General features: G+C 39.8%; 1 protein-coding gene across 4 annotated transcripts in view; it reads left to right on the top strand.

Moving 5' to 3' along the window:
* Nucleotides 1-24,590, top strand: part of MYO1B (myosin IB) — a 182,268-nt gene that overhangs the window by 142,702 nt on the left and 14,976 nt on the right. For 2 of the 4 annotated variants that reach the window (XM_087435510.1, XM_087435511.1), the window contains 11 exons: nt 628-732; nt 3,021-3,083; nt 6,437-6,637; nt 7,794-8,020; nt 10,572-10,772; nt 12,619-12,712; nt 13,576-13,725; nt 16,885-16,953; nt 18,701-18,787; nt 19,073-19,159; nt 20,928-21,014. In XM_087435510.1, the coding sequence (XP_087291636.1) occupies nt 628-732; nt 3,021-3,083; nt 6,437-6,637; nt 7,794-8,020; nt 10,572-10,772; nt 12,619-12,712; nt 13,576-13,725; nt 16,885-16,953; nt 18,701-18,787; nt 19,073-19,159; nt 20,928-21,014 (1,371 nt within the window). The remainder of the gene's footprint in view (nt 1-627; nt 733-3,020; nt 3,084-6,436; nt 6,638-7,793; nt 8,021-10,571; nt 10,773-12,618; nt 12,713-13,575; nt 13,726-16,884; nt 16,954-18,700; nt 18,788-19,072; nt 19,160-20,927; nt 21,015-24,590) is intronic. The other 2 variants (XM_087435512.1, XM_087435513.1) reach the window with 2 other exon arrangements.

A 24,590-nucleotide genomic window follows, 5' to 3' on the forward strand; every position in this document is an offset into this window, starting at 1 on the left:
AGGGGTGAGGTGCTGTGCAAGGCAGGGGCTTACAGTGGTGGACAAAAGAGGCGTATACTCCACGCTTGCCCTTAGGAATGTAGAGTCGAGTGAGACAGATCAATGTGAACTGATCAATACATGTGTACACATATATACATAGAGCATGGTTTTTTAAAAGTGTTGGTATGTAAGAGTCAGAATGAGGAATCTGACCCTGGGTGGGAGAATGAAAGAGGTCAGGTCAGGAAGACTTTCTTGAGCTCAAAATTTTCACCTGAGAAGGGAAGATCGAGAACTTGGATGACCAAGATTGTAAATCTCACTATTTCTTTTCTCATCTCTCCGGGGAAAATGTATGTATTTTTTATTTTTTACTACGTGTGGGGTGCTTCTTCGTCAACTAAAAATCTTCATCTTTCAAATACTGCATAACTTGTGTACACTTCATTCATTTGCTTATCTCGTGAATCGTTTCTCGAATGCCTGCGATGTGCGAGCCTCTGTCCCGGGAGCCGCGTGCTGGGCCACAGTTAAATTTGAGAGGCGGTGTGTGACGTTTCTCGTGGATTGAGATATTAGAGTGTCGTCGTCATAGTACAGCTAATGGCTTTGTTTCTAAGGCTGTCTTCATTTTTCCCTATGCAGGACAACAGCTTTGAACAGTTCATTATTAACTATTGTAATGAAAAGCTGCAACAAATCTTCATTGAGCTTACTCTTAAAGAAGAGCAGGAGGAGTATATTCGGGAGGTAATATTGAAATATTTTTTTTAAATGTTCCTTTTTTACTCATAATACAAATTCTGGTTTCAGAAGACTATATAAACATGTCCCCAAAATCAGATTTATCTAGATTTAGCCATATTGTGTCTTTTAAAAATTTCTTTGGTGTGACATCTAAGCCACACCAGCGAATTTTCTTCGCTTCTGTGCTGCTATTCCCCAGAACAATGCCTGGCATATAGTAGGTGCTCAATTAATATCAGTTTACTGACTTGAGTCTCACTGGATTCCGGTGCAATGATGTAAAATAATAGTATGCTAAGAAAATAGTCTGCGATGAATGGACAGACAGCTGTGGTCCATCCACACAAGGGCCTACTACTCAGCAATAAAAAGGAGCAGACAGTTGAGACACACAGGGACATGAAGGAATCCCAGATGCATTATGCTAATGAAAGAAGCCAGACTCAGAAGACTACATACTGGATGCTTCCATTTGTATGTCAAGCTATAGAGGCAAAGTGATAGAGGCAGAGAACAGTCAGTGGTTGCCAGGGGATAGGGGTCGTGAGAGAGCATGACTACAAAGGGAGGGAGCATGAGGGAATTTGGGGGCTGATTGTGGTGGTGGTTACATGACACGATGCATTTGCCAAAACTCAGAGGACAGTATACCAAAAAAGTCAATATTGCTGTATATAAATTTAAAAATATTTTGAGGGCCGGCCCCGTGGCTTAGCGGTTAAGTGCGCGCGCTCTGCTGCTGGTGGGCCGGGTTCGGATCCCAGGCGTGCACCGGTGCACCGCTTCTCTGGCCGTGCTGAGGCCGCGTCCCACATACAGCAACTAGAAGGATGTGCACCTATGACATACAACTATCTACTGGGGCTTTGGGGGGAAAATAAATAAATAAAATCTTAAAAATATTTTGAGACTTTGTTCAATCTTGAAAAGCACTGATTTTCTAAAATTTTACAATAAAAACAGATAACATTTGTTGAGGGCTTACTATATGCCAGGTATTGTCCTAGTGCCATGTATGGACTATCTCACTTAATGTAATTTAAAAATAATTAGAAGTAATGTTTGCAAAGTCCTTTCAACCTTAATTATAAAACACACACTTGGTTTTCACCCTTTCATTTTTTAAATAGCCAAGCTTTTTCTAAGTATAAAATTATTTATTTCAAAAAAAATTAAAAAGATAAATTATTTTATTATGTCTGTATTTTTCTTTCCTTTTCCTTATTTGTTTTAATATTTTAGTAGTGATATTATGTATTTTTCTTCATTTCTAAGGTGTCATTTTAAGTCATTAAGGACACTGACTCCTCCCTTTTTTGATCTCTTAGCATAGATTTTTCTAATGTGATTATTATTCCCAGTGACTTAGTAAAATAATCCATTCATTTGAAAGCTAAATCATAAATATTTCATTTTTCTTTTGGAATGATCATTATGCTTTAGAAACGTTTTCTATTTGTCTGGCACCTTTTGGTAACATAAACATCCTAAAAGCCAAATTAATTCTCTTCCTGTCTTCTCATCATAAAGAGAATGCCCGAACTTTGATCTGTAACTTAAAACAGTTTTTACAGATTGTCTAAAACACTTCTAAGATTATATAGGAAGATCCCTAGCTTGCTGTATGAATTAAATTTCTTCCCCTTAGAAGAAAAATAAATGTTTACACTAATGAACAGAGTGTAAGCAGATGCAGAGTGATTACATTTGGCCTCCCAGATTTGGCTTGTTGCTAGTGTTAGAACCAGTGGAGAGGTTTTTGTGTCTTTCCTTATGTTGAAAAGATTTTGTCTTAGCACTAGGCTGTTTTTATGCTTGAAGTAGTTAATTGTCCTACAACATGAGATTGACTCTAAAATTAATTTTTTCTTTGTGATTACAAATTAAGAACAGAAAAATCTAGGCTTTAGATTCTTGGGATCAAGTTCTGACTTATTTCCTTATAAATACTGTAAATATACACAAAGTAATATTGACCCGAGGGCCTGTTGAGTAAATGTCTGGCCCAGGGCCAGTGAAGTGCACGGGAAGTTGCCACACATGGGAGAGTGGAATGGGAGGCAGTCTCAGAACGGGTCAAGGGCGCTCTTTTCAATCAGATCGTGTCAGTGGTGGGCTGCTGCACTGAGAAGGTTTTGGGAACCGAAAGATGACATTTGCAGCACTGACTTTATAAAGGAAATATTCAGAGAGGAATTGAAATATGGTCAGGTGGGCAAAATCTGTTTTATGGATGGTGGTATGGTGGCATCATCATATGGAATTTGATTTTGTTCTGTTTTGCTTTTCAGGACATAGAATGGACTCACATTGACTACTTCAATAACGCTATCATCTGTGACCTAATAGAAAATGTGAGTATTAGGCACAGTTTTCTAAAGAATTTTTTAGTAACGTAACTCACTACTTGTGAATGATCTCACTGCCTTCAATGTGAAGCTTTAGTATTTTCACTATTTTGACACTTTTCTTTAGGGAACTACAGAGTTCTGGAGACTGGATTGTAGTCCTAAGGAATCATACACAGTTCTTGAACACATACATAGACAGCTGGATATTTTGATACTTAGCTTGGATCCCCCGTGTTCATCCTGTGCCGTCTCACAGAGCCCATTTGTGACGCTCATATGCCTGCCCTTAGAAGCACCAGCCTTTCTTTTGTGTTGGGAGTCCAGCTCCAGTCCGTGGCTCCTAGAATGTGAGGACTGCTCAGAGGAGGCTCGGAGCAGCCGTAAATGTTTTTGCCAAATCAAAATATCCATTTCATTTCTAAAACTCTAGTGACCTCTTAACATACTATTCAACGGTTATTATCAAAAAGATAATTGTTGGTGAGGAAAGGGAACTGTTGTGCACTGTTGGTGGGAATGTAAATTGGTGCAGCTGCTATGGAAAACACTATAGAAGTTCCTCAAAAAATTAAAAATAGAATGATCATATGATTCAGTAATCCCACTTCTGGATGTATATCCAAAGTAAATGGAATCAGGATCTTGAAGAGATATCTGCACTCGCAGGTTCATTGCAGCGCTGTTCGTAATAACCAAGATATGGAAACAACCTGAGTGTTCGTCTATGGATGAAGGGATAAAGAAGATGTGGTGTGTGTGTGTTTGTGTGTGTGAATATTATTCAGCCATGAGAAAAAAGGAAATCCTGTCATTTAAAACAACATGGATAGACCTCGAGGGCATTATGCTAAGTGAAATAAGCCAGACAGAGAAAGACAAATACTATAGGATATCACTAATACGTGGAATCTAAAAAGTCAAACTCATAGAAACAGAGAGTAGAATGGTCGTTGCCAGGGCCTGGGAGATTGGGGAAATGGGGAGATGTCGGTCAAAGGGTACAAACTTCCAGCTGTAAGAGGAATAAGTTCTGGGGGTATAGTGTACAGCATGGTGACTATAGTTAGTAATACTGTATTATATACTTGAAAGTTGCCAAGAGAGTACATCTTAAATGTTCTCAGCACAAAAGGAAACGGTAATTGTGTTTGCTAACTGCTATGCTGGTAATCATTTTGCAATATATAAGAGTATCAAATCAACATATTGTACACCTTAAACTTATACAATGTTATCTGTCAATTATGTCTCAGTAAAGCTGGAAAAAATTTTAAAAAAAAAAGCAAACCACGAAACATGCTGCTCAAGTTAAGATACTGGCTCAGCCTCAGGAGCTGAATTAAGTAGGCCCCCAGGAGAGATGCAAATACAGACCTAGTACTGGTTGAGAGAACGTATGCAGGGGACATTGCATGTGTGACTTTGCAGGTGGCCAAGGGCCATGGGATTTTTCAGGTGACTCAAGTGTGTGTGTATGAATGTGAAAAGGCTTTAAAGTGTGAAAAATCACTGGATAATTTACAGTAACCTTTCTGAATCTTAAGATTTTTGTTTTTACATCGTATTCTGTAGTTTATTGTAATTGAATTGCTTGCAGGAAGACTGATTTGTATTGTGATTAGGATCATTAACATTCCTGGTCTTGATTAACGATGTTATTTGGAACAATGTGTCCACATTATTGTCCGACAGTCTTTTGAGCTGTCAGTGGTGGATGAGGGCTGTTTCAGGAATGCACTCATAGGCTCTAAATGTCCAGCACATCACTTTCTATTTATGTATCTTTAACACACCCTTTGGAAATTATGTAATTAGCTGTATCTTTTCCCTGGGTATTCAAGATAATATTCCTGAAAGCTGCATCTTTGATTAAATTGAACGTTAAAAACTATTGTAATTCTAAAGCATTACAATTTTCCATTTAAAAAATAAACTTTGTTTTGAAAAATCTGACCAGTGTTGGAATGTGAACACTAATATTTCACCTAAGCGATTCAAAACTCTAATCTAAAATCCAGAAAATCAATAGATTCCCTGAAGATTTTTCCTGGTAAATTTTGTGACCGAGGTAATTTGCCATGGGAATTTTAACTTTCAGAAGTCATGACTAATACGTTTTCCTTCATAAATATAACATTGCACTTAATTATTTCCCTTTAAGAAGGAAAAAGAAGAAAAAAACCATGGTAACTTAACTGGATTATTAATTTAACTGGATTGTGTTAATCTAACTGGATTGTCTCAGCCCCCAATCCCCTTGCATATATGATGGAAGAAACTCATGTTCGTGTCGGAGCCTGGGGACATAAAGGAAGTGTTTTCTTCCAGCATCAGTTAACAATAATGTTTATTCTGGGACTGTTATGAACCCGCCTGGTTCCTGAGAGTCCACACTTCCCTTGGGTTTTGTGTGGAATGAATAAATGTTGTCAGAGGATGTCACAGCCTTGTGAGGAGAAGGGAAGAGGAACGAGGGACTTTGCCTTGGTGGACGTGGCAAGGTTGATAGTCAGAGGAGTGGATTGTTCTCTTTGGAATGGAGACATATGGGCCTGGAGGGGCAATCAAAGGAACAGCAGCCTTTATTTAACAAAGTAGAAGATTCCTGATTTTTGATTCAGTTTAATTGGGCTGACTGCTCTTGGGATAAATATGATCACAGGGTCTGACTCTACAAGAGATAGATTCTCACTCATGTTTAACATCCATTTTGAAATTTTATATGGAAGAAGAATTTTATTCTAAATAGATATTCTTGAAACACAGCTTGATTGCATTGATCGTTAAAAGCAGCAATCCCAAATCACATCGTTTTTTTTCCCTAGAAAATAAACTTTATTTTGAACACATGAACTATTTGGAAACATCTGAAACCAGTTTCCCTCTCAAGCTATGAATCAAATAATGGGCTTAGAAGACCGTGCTTTGTGATTTATGACTGCATGTTAGAGAAACAGCATTGTCACATCAGTTTCTGACTTTTAGATTTGTTTTTGAATCTTTGAGGTCTAACTTACCTTTTTCTAACAATACAAATTTCAGTCATCAGCCAGCTAAGATGGCTGAGGTGACGCTAAGTTTTGTTCTGTGGGAGGGAACGGAGTGGGGGAGGGAGAGACTGATACAGACACTACCCCCACCCCCAGCCCCACCCCCCACGCACACACCTGGGACAGTTTGGAAGAGAGCGGACTTCTATGGCTTTTTGTTATTTGTTTTGATTCTCTGCTTTTTCTTTGTAATGGAACGGAATTTTCTTGTGACTAACTTGATTGTGTTTGATGGTGTCATTAGGAATAATTATTAAAACAATACAGTGAGGAAGGAAGGAAACCTTTTTATTTCCCTTCTCCCAGAACACAAATGGAATCCTGGCCATGCTGGACGAGGAGTGCCTGAGGCCTGGCACGGTTACCGATGAGACCTTCTTAGAGAAGCTGAACCAAGTCTGCGCCACCCACCAGCACTTTGAGAGCAGGATGAGCAAGTGTTCTCGGTTCCTCAACGACACGTCCCTGCCTCACAGCTGTTTCAGAATTCAGCATTATGCTGGCAAGGTATGGGGGGGCTGCCAGCACCCCCTGGGCCTGCAGTTATTCCCTCGAGGAGAGGAGACCGTGCCTCAGAGACGGGCATTCTGACCAGTGCCGACTTGTGTGGATAAATTGAGCTGCTAAAATAGTAGAATCAATAAATATTTAATAGCAATAGAATCTGGACTATGTTGAGCAAAATCTTATTAATACTGGGAACTGAAAGGAAAGCAGTAGACTTAATGAAAGAGTTCGAATATATTTTAAACATTGATTTTCTTATTTTCAAGCTCTAAGCTGTCCTATAAAAAAGATCTGACAACACTACTAAGGGAGATGTGCCGGTGAAAATTAGGGGTCACTAAAGACTTACAATAAGGGTTTAAAAGCACAAACCATTCAGGAAAAATAATGAATTCTTAGATTGAGATTTTGAAATGACACTGGGGAAAATACTTGGTTTGTAGAAAAAGCAATTATTCATTTGCTTAAGATTTGGGGGAATTAATTTTATGTCATCTAATATCTAAGATAATTTAAAAAGAATTTTGACAATAATTTTTAGAATCCTAAAAGATTATTGATTAGAGTTAATACCTCCTTTCTTATAAATAAGGTCGCAAACTTCAAAGGTAAAAATATTCTTAATTATATATTTAGTAAAAATTCAGTAGATAAAATCTGAATTATCTTTAATTTCAAAATGTTGTAACTTGGTACTTTGTTATTTTTTTCATTAACCTATGTTATTAAAAGATACCTTTCCTAAACTCTGCTGGCTGAGGATGTCTATGAACGTATCAGTGTTATCTCTATTTTCCCCTGTCTACTTTTAAACAGACTGGAATTGGCACATGTGAACTAAAAAATAAAACCTCAAAAATATGCTCGAACACCAAAAAAAACTTAAAATCCTTTGTAAATGTTATGATAACATTTTTGAGTTTATTCTTGCAAATCCTGAAGGGTAATAGAACCTATTTTGAACTCTTCCATGATTTAGACAGATGGAATTTAAACTTGGAGGCTAATTCGGTATTAGAATGTGGCTAACGTGTTGGGGATTTTTTGATGGTGAAAGAAGAGGCTGCAGTATCAATAGTCTTGGAATATTTTTAGTGGTTGGTTGATGTTCTAGCGTGCGGTATGTCAGCTGTTGAGTTCTGTGTGCTGTTCATAGGTGCTGTACCAGGTCGAAGGATTTGTTGACAAAAACAATGACCTTCTCTATCGAGACCTGTCCCAAGCCATGTGGAAAGCCGGCCATGCCCTCATCAAGTCTTTGTTCCCCGAAGGGAACCCGGCCAAGATCAACCTGAAAAGGCCTCCTACAGCAGGCTCACAGTTCAAGGCATCCGTGGCCACTCTGATGAAGAACCTACAGACCAAGAATCCAAACTACATTAGGTAATCTGGCATATAGAATTCTTTGACAGTGCCATTATGAAGGCATTCTCAAGGAAGATCATAAGATCATTTTCCTGTTTGCTTAAATCTGGGTGTAGCCCAAGCAGAGGATAACTAAGTACTTACAGGTCAAATAATATGGCATTTTGAGTTTGCTTAAAAACTTCTCCAGTACCCCTTCCTCCCCCAAAATAAGGAATTTAAAAAAGGGAAAAAAATATTTGACAGGGAATGGAAACAGATACTTAAGGAAATTGGGTTGTTGGCACCTAGGAGTTCTTAACTTGGTGTATTTTTTTTTTTTAATGAGAAGTTAAGAAGCAAAATGTAATTTTTTTTCTGGTAAGGTTTTTGCATAAAATCTTGTTGGATTCATTTTGGATTCTTGCTATTTTAACTTAGAGCGCAGCATTGAAGTAAGTGGGGTATTAGTTACAACTCTGGTGTGAGGAAAAATGTGCCTGTTTCTTTCCTGTGAGAGTCAAAAGGTCTGGAGAAAGTAATGATTCCTAAAACAATCTGAATTTTTTCAAAGCAATAGAACTCCTTAAAAAGCATCTGCTCTCTTTTTTCTGCTTCTAGAGCATCTTAGATATGCCTATCTCAAGATTCAGTGAAGACCGATTAGGATTAGAGGTTGCAATGGGTGCATTTGTTGAACTAGATAATAGAAAGTGTGTGTCTAACAGGTCACATTTCACATAGCAAACGCACACCCACACATACCTTCTATAGTTGTCTTTGAAAATTCAGTTATGAGGAAACTAGAGTGAAGAACGTTTTTGTGTTTGGCCTTGTTTACCTAATATTTATATTAGTAACAAATATAAATAGGCAAAATCCCCTGGTTTGATTGCAATCAAGTTAGAACATATGTTGGGTAAAGATTCTAGTTTCAAAAAAAAAAACCAGGAAACTTTTTAAGATCAGTTGCTTTTGTTATTCTCAATTAAGTGGAATTTTTAAAAAATTATTATTTAACTAAATTTTATTGAGGTATACTTTACATGAAGTGATATACACAGATCCTAGGTGAACTGCTCAATTATTTTTCATCACTGTCTATATTTTGGTAACCACCATCCAAGTGAAGTCATAGAACGTTCTGTCAGCCCAGGAATTTCCTTCATTCCCCTTCCCTTTTAGTGCTTTAGTGTGTCTCTAAGAAGTCTTAATAAACTCTAGAGTTGTGAATATATATTTTTTCTAGAATCTTTGTAGTTTCAGATTTTGTATTAAGGTCTATTTTTTTTCCATATAGATATCCTGTTGCTCCGGTACCATATATTAAAAAAGAAAAAAATCTCTGTTTTTCATTCGACTGCCTTGATGCCTTTATTGAAGATCAGTTGAATGTGTGTGTAGGGGTCTAGGTCTAAACTCACTAGTCTGTTCCATTGATTTGTTTGTCTGTCCTTAACTAAAGAGTGGACATTATTTTTACAAATGTAAAAGGAAAAGCATAAAAACACCAAGGCCAAAATAGGTAAGATTTAACTGTCCCCATTTTGTATATGTGTGTGGAATTTCTTTGACAGTTGTAGCCAGGCAGACGTAACCATAAATGTTTAACAATGTGTTAGTTAAGATATAGAGATTGCTGCAATAAGATCCAAAACTGGTTAAACAAGATTGACATTTATTTCTTGTGTAACTTCTAAGTATAAGGACTCCAGGGCTAATGGAGCAGGTTCTTCTCTTTTGTGCCTCTCTGGTTTCCAGGGTATTTCCCTCCTATGTGGTTGAAGACGGCTCTCCACCACGTCAACAGTCCCAGCCAGCAGTTAGCAGAAGAACAAGGGGAGAGCAAGTCCCTTTCTTTTAAGGACACACCCAGAAGTGGCATACATTACTTCTGCTCTGATCCTAGTGGTCAGAATTTTAGTCATATGGCCATACCTACTTGCAAAGGAGGCTGGGAAATGTAGTCTTTCTGGGGGCAGCAAAGTGCTCTGTTAAAAAGGAAAGAGATATAGGGATATAGGGAGATAGCAATGTTTTTAATCTTTTCAATGAGGTATATAATATGCGTACAATACAGTAAAGTCCGTGAATCTTCATTATGCAGCTTGTTGAATTTTTACGTATGTATACACCTGTGTACCCCCATCCAGAGCAAGATATAAAACATTTCCATCAGCCCAGAAGGTTCCTTCCTGCCCCTTCCCTGTTGATTTCCACTTCTGCCTCTCCGCAGAGGTAGCAGCCATACTGATTTCTAACCATAGATTAAAGATTTGTTTGAAGTTGATATAAATGGGATCATAAAATATGTACTCTTTTATGTCAGACTTCTTTCATTCCACAAAATGTCAGTGATATTCATCTGTATCATTGTATGTGTTTTCGTTTATTCTTTTTTTATTGCTGTATACATAGTGTTGTATTTCTTTTAGGGTATCGTAAAATGACTCGAAATAGTTTCAAAGGAAATGACTGGATTTCCCAAGAGTGAGAAATAATTATCTCACTGCAAAGTAATTATATATTATACTTTGTAAAACACGGATGGAGACAGAATTTAAAACCTAAAGTTTTCATATTCTTTTAGGTGTATCAAACCAAATGATAAAAAAGCGGCACACATCTTCACCGAGGCCCTCGTGTGTCATCAGATCAGGTACCTGGGTCTTTTGGAGAACGTCCGAGTGAGGAGGGCTGGCTACGCCTTCAGGCAGGCCTACGAACCTTGCCTAGAAAGATACAAGATGCTTTGTAAGCAAACATGGCCTCACTGGAGAGGACCAGCAAGGTAAGAAATTCATTGTTTATATTTAATAGTGAATTTATAGGTATGCAAATAACATGTTGTCTTCTTCACATGCTGCTAGGCAAAACAGAAATCTAAGAAAAATTGGAGATAACCTCTGTTTTGGACCCTCTTCCATCAGGATTCCATTTTGTGCCAATTCTTGATTAATTATAGAGGTCTCGATTTTCTTTAAGGTCAAAACAGGGCCTATCAAATCCACATTTGGAACTTGTGTGGCAATGGAATTTTTAAAATATGCCGTGGCAAGTTAGTTGGAGGCAATTTCTAATTGATATGTATATTTGTGTAACTTCATAGAAGGGCAGAGTTAGAGCCACCTTGGATCACTACTCTCAGCTTTTGCTTTTCTCTCAGCTTGTCATTTGTGCTCTGGGGAATTAACCCCAGAGAGAGTTGGATGGGTGGGGGTGAAGGTCCCAGGTCTGCACCAATTGAGAAATTGATACATGAGCAGATAGGGTGCAATGTTTTGTATATGTCAGTATTATGCTAGTAAAGCTGGATTGGAAAATATGGCCTGGACCATCCAGGCCCAGGCAGAGCGCTGGACCACTGCAGGCGCATCACCTGGAGCAGCCCCTGCAAGCTCTCCCCACACAGAGAGAACTTGTGTGCTGGCAGGCGGCCTGCTGCAGAAGAGAAATCAGGCCTTGCCTGTACAGTGACCTTTCTTCTGCTCTTACCAGTGAGAGAGGTTGCTCTCTCCCTGCAGGCATAGAAGCTCTTTCCCGACTGCTACAGGAGGGCCTAGGCAGGAACTTGGGAATTTTCGTGTCGCTATACTATGTTGCCTCTACATTCTCACTAGACCTGGCCTTTCACAGAAACGTCAACAGTATTAGACACACACCATGTATTACGAGAAGATATGGAAACTCCAGACATACGGTGTGGTCTCTGATGCATCCTTCAGTACCCAAATAATGTAGCATCTGGGTACTGTTGCAGTTCCCACCACTAATTTCCAGGATATTATGGTCAGTGTATATCATAATACACAGAACATGTATTTACTCCATGCCTGGCACCTAGTCCCACAGGTTGGTGGGGTGAAGTTTAGCTTTAAAGACTGATGTCAAAACCAGGGTCCAGGATGGAGAGGTCTGAGCCAAGTCCAGGCCTTGCTGCAGCCACATAAGGCACACATTCTTTTGTGCCCCACTGGTCTGGTGCTTAGCGCTCTCTCAGGCCCTGCCTACACTCTGAGGGGCAGGAGCAATGTTTAAAATGTTTTCAAGAATTAACTGAGTGGGTTCAAAATAGTTCTGAGTTTCTCACACTCTCTCTTGGTCTTGGTGGGTACATCATTACAGGTATATTTGATACAAGTATCACCTCTGCTAATGAAATCAAGAAATTGGCTTTAATACCACATTTTCATAGACTACATAGTCCTGAATCTGAATTTACTTTGTTAGCATTTACAGGATTTGGTTTAATTTGTGGAATTCAGTATTAAAAATTCTTTGACAGAAGGATGCTAACTGAAAGAGAAATTATACTTGGAAATGAAGCTTTTTTTTTATACCACTAAGAACCTGATATCATGATTTAAGAAACTATTTTTTTTTTTTTTTTTTTTTTGCTGAGGAAGACTGGCCCTGAGCTAACATCCGTGCCCATCTTCCTCCACTTTATATGGGACGCCGCCACAGGATGGCTTGACAAGCAGTGCGTTGGTGCGCGTCCAGGATCTGAACCTATAAACCCTGGGCTGCCCAAGCGGAGCGCGGCGCGCACTTAACCGCTTGCACCACCGGGCCGGCCCCCAAGATAAACTATTTTTGTAACTCAGAAAACTCATTGTTTTTATTTATTTTTATAGGACTGGTGTGGAGGTTCTGTTTAATGAATTAGAGATTCCTATGGAAGAATACTCCTTTGGTAGATCAAAGATATTCATCCGAAACCCAAGAACAGTATGTAATCAAAACCTTTACACTCTCAACTTATGCTATAGTCATAGAGGCAAGTTCTTATAGGATGTTCCACTTCATAACGTTATGCGAGATGCTGCTAAGAAGGCCACGTTCTTGTGTTTATCTGCAAATGTCAGAGAGGATGGGCAAGTAAGAGGTAGTGGAAGATCATGTGTATTTTCTATGAAACATCAAAATCTTTGAACGGATAGATTGTACAGCACTTAAGAAATCATCAAGAATCTGTTAATACAACAACAAAACCTCCTTAATTCATAGGAATTGGAGGTAAATTCAGTCTGTGTTTGTCATACCTGAATTATGCAATAATTTTAGGAAAGACAACCCAATTACTTAGAGGTACATGAAGGCACTCAAATTAAAATTTTTAAAAGTTAAAAAGAACACTTAAAATTCTACTTAGTAGAACTCCAAGGGAGTCTTTATAAATGAATGACTAGCATGAAGTATAATTAGCGTAGCAATGAGTTGGTAACGTGGAAATTTAGAGTATTTGGAAAGTGTTTAAATTGTTTGAGAGAATCTTTGCCAGCATCGCCTTTCCGTTAATAATTGCATCCTCATAGATAGCATGTAGGTAAACCGAGGCTCACTTCAGCCCTTCTCTGATTTGTCATCAATTCTAAATCACCATAATCTAAATTGTAGATCTTGCGTGAATTCATCAAAATAGTTTTCTCATGTGCTATTATCCATATCGTCTATAGTTAAGACAATTATTCATCTTTTTCTCCCTGTGGTTGACTCTAACATCATGACACTTTACCTCCTGAGAATGTCTGTCATGTATGCCATGAGTTTTGAGTGGATTTTTGATAAATCCGTCTATCATTTCTTGTTAGTTATTCAAACTAGAAGACCTGAGGAAACAACGTCTCGAGGACTTGGCCACCCTCATTCAGAAGATTTATCGGGGGTGGAAATGCCGCACACACTTCCTGCTAATGAGAAAGAGCCAAATCGTGATTGCTGCCTGGTACAGAAGATACGCGGTAAATCTACAACATTTTTGATCTGTAATAACGATGCGAATTTGCAGATATTTCTTATGTACTCAACTGTGTATGCAGTTTTTACATATTTAATCCTCCCAACAACTTCAATGAAATGGATGTGCCCTTGTGGTCCATTTGTTAAAGATGAGAAAACTAAGGCACTGAGCTGTTAAGGGACATGCCCATGTCACACAGCTACGAAGTGGCAGTGATGAGTTTGAATCCAGGGCAACTTCAAAGCTCCAGTTTAGTGCGTCACACTGCCTTCCGCTGCTGTAGATGTGCACAGTGGGAAATCCACACCATGAATTTGGTCATCAGATTAGAAGAGACGATGTCATTTAACCCTTTGACTATCATAGGGTCAATTTTCCAAAATAATTGGCTATTCTCTATTTGTTATAGCAGCACTGAAAATGGCTTTAATTCCAGAAAGCTAATGCCACATTTTAGTAGAATTCTGGGTTCGGTTGAAGGGTTGGATTTCCTTTAGTTCTCAGATATCTAGCCCTGTGAACTATGGGAAAATAAGTATGATTACTTAATTGATATGGAATTCTTTTTGGAATTTCCATTCTCACTTGATCATAGATATTTCACTGGGGTCATAACACAAGTTTGAGGGAAACCTGAAGGTTTGTCTCTAGGCTCTTGAACTTGGGTTGTGTTCTCACAAAATGAATTTTAGTGATAGGAACACTGCTTCCAAGTGCTTTTTCATTCTGTGCTTTTTCACTAGCGAGGGAGTGGGAAAATGAATTAAATTTGCAGTCAAATCTCCTTTAGGCTGTTCTTCCTCTTTTTCAGCCCTAGAGAGGTTTTGCTATCAGGCAGTGTATAATCAGGACATAATTTATACCAACCTATTCTCATGTAATACATTTTAGTGTGTTATTTCCAAGTTTTGGAAATTAATGAGATACGTAAATGATTAAGCTAAAGAAAAATTGCCTGATCTTTAAAAGAATATTTTTAAAATTGCTTCCTCTGGTTAAAAGAGTAGAACTAACAGTACAAGCGTTTAAGTATGAACCTATCCAGCCACATTAATGACAGATTCATTCCTATGTGTTCTGCAAAGGCATGGAGGACTGTTATCATTTCTTATTTTGAGATCATTAAGAAAATTCAAGTTTGGAAGTGCATTGAATTCATCTATCTTGAATTCTACAAATACTTTGGAAACACCTCCTCTGCCAGGCTCTGGGGATAGCAAAGTGAACAAAACAACCTAATTCTTGACCTCACAGAGTTTATATCTAGTGCGAGACAATATGCATTTAAGCAAATAAATAATCAGAGCAATTACAGATTATAGTAAGTACTAGGAAGGAAATAGAGAACTGAGATAAAGCATAATAGGGAGACAGAATATACCTTTAGATAGACTGTTAAGAAGGAACTTATGGAAGGGGCCATTTTATCAGAAGGATGAGAAGAAACAGACAAAGAACCAAGAATAGCAAGTGCTATTTGCACCCTCTCTCCCAATATAGAGCTTTTGTATCTCCAGATGAAAAAAAGTCACTGTATGTATCGTTAATTCACGATGGTGAGAGCTATGAGCAATATTAATTTGTAGGATGAAAATAAATAATAGCCCAATTTTTAGAAGTATTAATGTTGCTCTAGTGTTATATCTGTTTCAGAATTTGAACTAAATACCTCAACTAGTTAACTAACATGTTATCCAAGCCAGTGATTAAACTCAGTATTTTCCCTCAACCAAATAACTCAAAGATTTTTCTGAATGCCCATTTTCAGTTACTGATTCTTTTAAAATCCATATTCTGTGATATTTCATGGCTCCTTGAGATGAATTTTTAAGTGAGATAGAGTTATTTTCAAGCCATTTAGGAATTTAAAAAGAAAACATTGAGGTACCAAGTGCATATCAGAAGTGACGGTCTGATATTGTAGGTATAGTTTGTTTTGCAGCCATGGAGTACTACTCTGTGGGGAATCTTAGAGACCTTCCAGCTCCTTGTTTGACAGATAAGGGAACTGAGGCCCGGAGATGGTAGTGACTTGTCCACCATCTCAGAGTTCTCTTTATCTTCCTCTCTGGCATCCTCTTTTGTTCTGCTGCTCATGTGTTGATAACATCACCCCCCATTTCCTCTCATTTTCCAAAATGTGGCCTAGAATCCTGGCAGGCGTGTCTCCCACCTCAGAGGTGGGAGCTGAGCAATCCAGGGCTTCCACGGTCAGTCACAGCATGGCTTCAGTCCTGTGTTTGAAATGCTGTGAAATTTCATTGCAGATGTCCACGTTCAGTGACCATTTGGCACTAAATACAGTAAGAGCTCACTTTCCTAGGGAGTGTTCAAGCAGCCTCCATGCTCTGAGGCATCAGCCCTAGAACTAAGAAGGGCCTCTGGGCACCGAGCTGGCTGAGCCAATGCTTGGCCTGGAGCCTTCTGCTTGGAGCCTCCCTGGGTCTTCTTTACCCTTCTCCCCCGGAAGTAACCGATACTGCTTCTGAAGCTGCCTGCCACACTCTCCTTCTCCCAGGACACTGTTTCTCTTTTATGCTGCAGACTTGTGTCCACTGCGAGTCCTTGAGTGCAGGGCTGGAGTGGGATTGACATTTGTATCCTTACGGTTCTGTTAAAGAGCTTTATGCAGAGTAGGAACTCAATAAATAAAGTTTAGTTGATTGATAGAAGTTTACTTAAATTTGTCAGCTGATTTCCCAGCTTGAGGCTGAGCAAAAACAGCAAACCTAAGAGACCGGGGGTGTTAGAGGCTGACCCAGCCAGTAAGTAGCATGGTGAGACGTGGCAGCAAGAAGAGGGAATACAGAGGCAGATGCAGAACTCAGGGTGTGTTCGTTCAGTAGGCATTTATTGAGTATCTGCTTGTGTCCGACCCTGTATTATAAAGCATATACAAAGAACAGGTGTTAATGGTGGGTCGTGAACCACTTAGAAATTATTAATTACATTTAGCATTCTTGAAGCATGCTGTGGATTAACTGTAATCACTTTAGGTTGTTTGATATTTTGGTTTCTTTACATATTGGTTCTTAGGTGGCATATGGGTGATCAAGAGTTAATTGCACTAAGTGAGCAAATACCCTTTCTCAGTCCTTGTGGTATGTGTATTACAGACCCGTAAACAGAACTGCTAATATCTTCCCCTTTCATCCTACAGCAACAAAAGAGGTATCAACAGATAAAGAGTTCTGCCTTGGTAATTCAATCTTACATCCGGGGTTGGAAGGTGAGTTTAAAAGAAGTGAGCCTTATTTGTTTGGAGTTTTCAGGTTCTTCTCAAAGGATGGTGTCTTTAGGCTCACTCTGCAGGGGAGGGCTCCTCGTCTCCTGCCTACCCTGTAAACAGTCAGATGGAAAGAATAAATATTATGGGCCAAGCTGGGGCCCTTGTGACCATGTCTTGGCCGCTTCCTCCTAACTGGCTTTCTTTTCAAGAGCATTGTTCTCTGAGCAGGAAGTCCTTGAAATAATACCATACATGATTTCAATATCCTCTTGCCCCGTATTTGCGAGCAAAGCTCGCTGTCCTGAAGGCTGTCTCACTGTTGCCCCTGTACCTGTGAGTCCTGCCAGACCTCAACACCCCCAGCCCAACGCCTTCCATAATTTCTGGGTGGCCTTCTTGCGGGCTGCCTGCCCCACAATGATTGAAAGTTCCTGCGCTCTGGCTATTCTAGTAGGGGATCACAGTGGCTGACTTGGTTCCAGGTCCTTACTGTCAAGGCTTGATTCAGGGGTCAGCAAACTATGGCCCACGGGCCAAATCTAGCCTACCACCTGTTATCATATAGCCTGAGAGCTAAGAATGGTTTTTGTATTTTTAAAGCATTGTTTAAAAAAAAAAAAGGCAAAAATATTTCATGACATGTAAAAAATCATATGAAATATGAATTTCATATAAATATATAGATATGAGAAGTACAAGTTCATATAAATAAAGTTTTATTGGTACACAATCACGCTCATTTATTGTGCATCTTGTCTGTGGCTGCTTTAGTGCTACAACGGCAGAGTTGAGTTGTGATAGAGAACATATGACCTGTAAAACCAAAACTACTGACCATCTGACCTTCTACAGAAAAAGTTAACCGAGCGCTGCTCTAGGTCAAAGATACTTCAGGGCCTGTTTTGACCACTTTCCTGCTGGGAGACTTTGTGGAGTGGGCTGGATCCAGAGGGGCTACTTCAAGGTAGTTCCCAGGTCTGGAACCCCTTCAGAGAGTAGAGCCCTGGGCCGGGAGTCCAGAGACATCAGTTGACCTTTGTCTAGGCCCATGGGCAACCCAAGGGCTTGGTAGCTGTCCCACAGCAAACGCCAAAACACAAATCCGGGCACGTAGAGTAAGTGAAGTTGCTGCCTGCAGGTTCTTCTTTGACCTTATGACTGAGGCCTGGGTCCAGGTCTCCAGTCTAGAGACTTTAGAGGAAGCATTCAAAGTCCACCTCCAAACTAGGTGTTCTGGCCCCACAGTTTCCAGCAACTACTGGAAAGAAGCCACTGGTTTTAGACCAGTGAGATAATTTTGTTTTAGCAAAATTTCGAACTTCTCGTTTGAATACAAAGTACAGCTACAGTTACATTGCAGACAATAAAAATAAAAACAGTAGAATGGGTTCTGGTGGATCAGTGGAGAGCCTCCGACCACATTCTGAGAACTGTTCCTTCCAGCTGGTGTACACCAGCTTGTGTTCCTGTGGTCACATTTTTTTCCTGTCACATATATGGGCATGAGGGGCTGCTGTCCCAACCTGAGTAGGATCTACACTGTCATGCTTGATGTCTTCATTTACCACCTTCTGGTAGTCCATCCGTTTTGGGCTAATAAGCAACTTCCCCTTTTCCTTTCTTTACGCTATTGATTTTCCAGTTGAGAATGGGTATTGTAACTGTCTCTTCAAGTATTTTTTCCAAGTCACTATGGATTCCGTTTTTTTGTTAACTTTCTATTTTTCGGGGTGATTCTGTACCTTAGGCCCGAAAAATCCTGCGGGAGCTGAAGCATCAGAAGCGCTGTGAGGAAGCAGCCACCACCATTGCAGCGTATTGGCACGGTACCCAGGTAGGCCAGAGACCCCCAGGAAGGCAGTGGGTCGGAAGTGACGTGTGAAACAACGACAAGGGACCCTCTCATTCGGGGACAGAAAATGTTTCACTGGCTTAAGCTACTGAGCACGCATTTGCCTCTCGCTCTTTCCACCATTTTGGTGTGGGGTGGCGGCACACGCTTTCGCGTTGACTATTTGGTGGTGATCCATGTCTTTCTTCTTCTTCCTCCATTGGGAACCAGCAGTAACCTTTCCTGCCTTAAACTTTTCTGTAACTCCTTTTCAAATGCATCACACAGGCACGAAGGGAGCTGAGCCGGCTGAAGGAGGAGGCTAGGAATAAACATGCTATTGCAGTTATATGGGCTTACTGGCTTGGATCGAAGGTACTCGATACGCACATCCCATCACTCCGTCCTGGAATCTGCAATAATCAGTCCGTATCTCTAGCATCTCAGGGGACGAATGACCACAGTTAACAGTGGCTCACACGGGTGCATGTCCAGCAGCTGGATTTAATACACCTGGAGATGTTAGTGCCAGTAGTGCACGTGGGAAGCTTAAGTGTGGGTAGGGAAAGAAGACTAACTGCGTACTAATGAGGCTTTGGTGAGGTTGCTCTTTTTTTTAAACTCAAGTAACTTGCATGTTTAGTTTCTTCTTTTTTTTTTTTTCCCTTTTTTCCCCCCCGACGTATACTGACCGTTTTCTGGAGGTATTTTTGTGTGTAGGGGGCGTGTTGGGAATGTTAAGTTTTGGGCTTCAACTGGTCTTCTGCAATGTGTTGACGGTAGAAGCGCCTTTCGTGCATGCCTTAAAAAATATTAATCCATGAACGAAATTGTTTTTTAGGCTCTCTGTGGCAGCTATTGATGATGATAAGCAAAAAATTATATGTGAACAGAATTGTCATCTGTGATTTCACAGAAAGCCATGTTCATGCAAAGCTGGCTCTAATTGCCACTGAAGAATCCCAGGAATGTCAGCATCAGCTGTTTGTTTTCAGAAACAAAGCCCTCCTGAAATACTCTCGCTAATCCCCAGGCAGAGTCGTGGGCTCTGTGAACATTTGGCATATCCCAAGGGACGAGAGTTTTAGATGTTTTTGTTACTTAGAAAAATCAAAGGTCATCCCTGCTAAAAATGTGTATTCCAGTTAGAAACACAAATATCAACATAGTTCTGTCTTTTTAAGTCCACCTTGTCAGCATTATAAGCCCATCTTGTGAGAAAAATGAGAAAAGTCAACACTTGCCTGCGTAAAGATCTTGTTTGCCAAAAACTAACCAAAGTAGTTCATTTGTGTTTTCCTTTGAAAATCTGCAAAGAACTATTTCCTTTAGTGAATGGTCCTGGCAGAGACAGAAGGACTCTTAAACAATTATTCTTGGGATTTCTCCACTGAGTGAGCTCACTTCCCAGTCTGAGTACTATCATGTAATGAAAAATGAATGCTCGTCTCTTCCTGTCTTTTAAAATAGCATGCCCCAGGTTGACTTTTCCCTAAGATTAATGTTTAAACCTGTAAGTTGTTTCACTTTTTATCTTGCTTCAGTATATGTCACTGTTTGGGGTCTTAGTTAATATTGAATTTTGATACATACTACTTCTAATTTTCTAACTGCAAAGAATTTTGAGTTTTGTTTTCTTGTTTGAACTTCAGAGAAACAACCTGTATTCCTTCCAATTTTCTAAATGGTTGTTCACAAGAGATGTCTTTTTAGACGTTCAAATGAATGAACTCAGGGATCCCAGTCTCTTTAGCCTGTGGGCTGGCAGCAGTGGGATGCCCACTGAAATCGTGAGGCGCCCCTCACTGTTGGAAGGAGTGAGAGTGTGGAGAAGGAGGGGAGGAGGGAGAGAGAGCAGAGAGGAAAAAGGAAAAGAATGAAAGTAGGGGAGTGGAATAGTGCTGACCTCAGGGACCACACAGATTGCCCTCCTCTGGACCAGAGCCCCACTGCACTAAAAATACGAGGGACTGCTCCCACCTGACTCTGATTCTTTGGGTTTAAATGATTATGCACGGTTCCTCTATCGTTCTGAAATCCTCATTCATAAATGGGCTCTTCTGTGTGGTGGGGTGTCTTTTTCTGGTCATGTGTGCTGTCTGCGTTGGGCTGTCTCTTTTATTTACTATCTAAAACATTCTAGGCTCGAAGGGAATTGAAACGCTTGAAGGAGGAGGCTAGGCGTAAGCATGCGGTTGCTGTCATTTGGGCTTACTGGCTTGGACTGAAGGTACTTCCTCACCCCCTTCTCTCTGCCCAGGGTGAACTCAATGAAGCCTAGCACCTACTAACCCGAGAAAATCATTGATTATGCTTGCCGATGGTCTGCACAGTCCTGACAATGCCGTCTGCCTAATTTTGTTTCTTTTTGAGAACAAACGTGTACACTAATATTTTCTTTTATTGTGGTGCGTTTCTTTAAATAATAGATTTAAAGTAATAACAGTGTAGCATATTTTACCCAAGATAGTTTGTTATCCAAGTTCTATTTTATGTTATCTTTATGAGGATGAAGGGTTTTTTTTTTTTTCATTCACGAGACAGAGTTAGTGTAGTCGAGCTGACAGCTGACTCACCGTCGGCAGTGACCAGCCTGGGATGACGGGCTTTTGTTTCTCTTTATCCACCTATTCTGTTCCAGCCATGGCTCCTGGAGCAGAGCTTTCTTCAAAGCAACCATCATTCTAATTATTCAGCAGAGAAAGCAAAGGGTTTTGCATAAACGTACACGTTTTGATGAGTAAGATGAGCATTCAGGTTAAAGAGAACTTTAGATTCAGATACCTGCTAACTTTGGGTAAGATTTATTTTGAAGTGGCACTTAACTACTTTAGGTAAGGAGGCACATAAGTGATTATGACTCTGAGCTCTGGAAAACCTTGAGAACCACCTTAGGCAGTATAAGGATTTTGTCTTCCTAATAACTTTCTAATAACTCGTCACTGTGGGGAGCCATCCATATTGTCTTTTTGGGATAATTAGGCCCCTTTTTGACACTATTCTTCTTTATTATTTTTACCTTAATGCTATAACAACTCATCTTTTTCTAAATATTTGAATATTATCCGGGAAACCGTAGCCTCGGAATCTGAACAGCATTAGCAGTGTTCTTAAACTCTGCTTTGAACCATCTGCATATTTCCCTGAAAGTTTAGCCTGTAAACTTTTGGTAAATTAACCTTTTTGGTTATGTTGAATATTCATCAAGTAGTTTTTGAAGTAATTAAGAAGTAGCTAAAATATGAATTTAAGATGTTCTATTTCAAGAATTCTGAACAAGTTCTGTAACTGCCTTTTTTGAAGTCAAATCTAAGGATTTTATTTCCCATTTTATTCTCATGTTCTAATTTGCATTCTAATTTTCATAAAAGACAGGAACAAACATTGAGTCAGGATTTTCATCTTTATAAAAATGATTTCTACCAGCAACATCATATTTATCTTCAGTTTTCTGGGTTTAATTAACTGCATATGATTGCGAAAATACTTTTGTATTAAGAGTGTGTGCTAGCAACCTATAAACCAAATTCAGTTTGTGAGTGAATGCTGTTTTAGCTGAAGTTAACTGGGCCTACTCTAGACAAAACTGTGTTTACGTTCCATTTTCCAAAAGAATAGAAGTATTTTAATATGTTACATTATTATTGTTATGAAATATGATTAAACTTCTTTGAAGTGCAAGAATGTAATCATTTTGTACTTTTTTTAAAAGAATTATGTTGATATGAGCAGTAGTTTTGCCCTTTTATTTTTTATTTTTTGTGTGTGTGTGTGAGGAAGATCAGCCCTGAGCTAACATCTGCGACTCCTCCTCTTTTTGCTGAGGAAGACTGGCCCTGAGCTAACATGCGTGCCCATCTTCCTCCACTTTATGTGGGACGCGGCCTCAGCACGGCCTGACAAGCGGTGCGCCGTTGCGCGCCTGGGATCTGAACCCGGGCCACCACCAGCGGAGCGCGTGCACTTAGCAGCTACGCCAGGGGGCCGGCCCCCAGTTTTGCCCTTTTAAATGATTTGATTTTTGTGAAGTTGATTACAAAGTTCAGTGGACCCTCGTAGGACTCCCCGGACCCACGAGGGGAACTCATTCTGTATGTCAGCATGTTGTCACCAGGCTTTTTCTGTATGTAGCTGATTTCAGGAGAAAGGGTCTGTCCTGTGAATATCAAAAAGCATGTTGCAGGGCCTGCCCGGTGGCGCAAGCGGTTAAGAGCGCACCCTCCGCTGCGGCGGCCCGGGGTTCACAGGTTCGGATCCCGGGCACGCACCGACGCACTGCTTGTCAAGCCATTCTGTGGCGGCATCCCATATAACGTGGAGGAAGATGGGTATGGATGTTAGCCCAGGGCCGGTCTTCCTCAGCAAAAAAAAGAGGAGGATTGGCAGATGTTAGCACAGGACTGATCTCCTCACAAAAAAACAAAAAAAACAAAAAAGCATGTTGCAGTGAGCTCAGTGACAATGAGGTTCCACTAAATATGGTAGGGCTTCTAATATGTTTTCATGAACCTCACTTAACTGCCCTGCTTTCCTACTATTATAATTTCAGGAGCCAATTAATAGGTACCATTTTTCTTCTCCCTGTCCCTTCTAACCTTCTAAGTTTGGGATTTGAAATGATTATGAATTTAACAACTCCGTGGCTAAAAGAGAAATGATAATCTGTAACATAGAATATGGATAAAAGGAAGAGCTGCCTAGGTGGTGTATGGGAGAATTTTTAAACCTTAATAATCTGCAGGTGTAGAGGATGGATTTGGTGCTCAAATGCCCAGAGGGACCAGGCTGGTCACATGGATGAGGGAATTAGCAGGTGGAAGGTGGATTGGGAATGTTGGGGGGGCCTCATGCCATTTGGAATATGCATCTCTCTTCTAAAGACAGCAGCAGCTACTCTGGTCTTCTCAGTCTTTGTCTTGTGGGAATGGAGCTCACTGTTGCTAGATCTCAGAAAATTTTAAGAGAAACTTGCAGTCTGAATTCCTATGTGAAGTTCTTCATTTAAAATATGCATATAAAACAATTTTCTACAAACTGAATTTGGTTAGTAGGTTGCTAGCTTATAACTCCTGATGTAAAAATATTTTGAACATTTGCTATTAAACCCAGAAAACTAAAGACAAAAGAGAAAGGTTCATAATGTCGGAATTATTCAAATAGGCTAATATTTTGCTAAATTCTAACTCTCCCATTTATAGCTGGATATAATAGATATTTTTCCCTCAATTTCAAAATTTAACTATTTCATTCATTCAGCAAACACCTCGCTCAGTTATTTTATTTGTTAGACATTAGTAGACAATGTAGCAAGGAAGAAATAGGGAAACTAAAACTATAATATGATGTAAGTGCTGTGATAATATTCAAAATTTGGTAGGAGTAGGGAAGAGAGAAAAATTAATGTAATCAAATGGAAGATAATGTAATTGAAATGTAGATAATATAGTTGAAAAGCTGCTTTTGTGTGTGTGTGTGAGGAAGATCAGCCCTGAGCTAACATCCATGCCAATCCTCCTCTTTTTTGCTGAGGAAGACCGGCCCTGAGCTAACATCTATTGCCGATCCTCCTCCTTTTATTTCCCCTTTTTTTCTCCCCAAAGCCCCAGTAGATAGTTGTATGATAGTAGATAGTTGTCCGCCTCAGCATAGCCGGACAAGCGGTGCGTCGGTGCGTGCCCGGGATCCAAACCCGGGCCGCCAGTAGCGGAGCATGTGCACTTAACTGCTAAGCCATGGGGCCAGCCCCGAAAAGCTTCTTTTTAAGTTCTTATTTTTAGTCACATTCAGTTCTTAGTGTGCAGTACTA

This window comes from Ceratotherium simum, chromosome 9 (genome assembly GCF_057802395.1).
Source record: "Ceratotherium simum simum isolate JZ-2026a chromosome 9, ASM5780239v1, whole genome shotgun sequence".
Classification (NCBI taxonomy): Eukaryota; Metazoa; Chordata; class Mammalia; order Perissodactyla; family Rhinocerotidae; genus Ceratotherium; species Ceratotherium simum.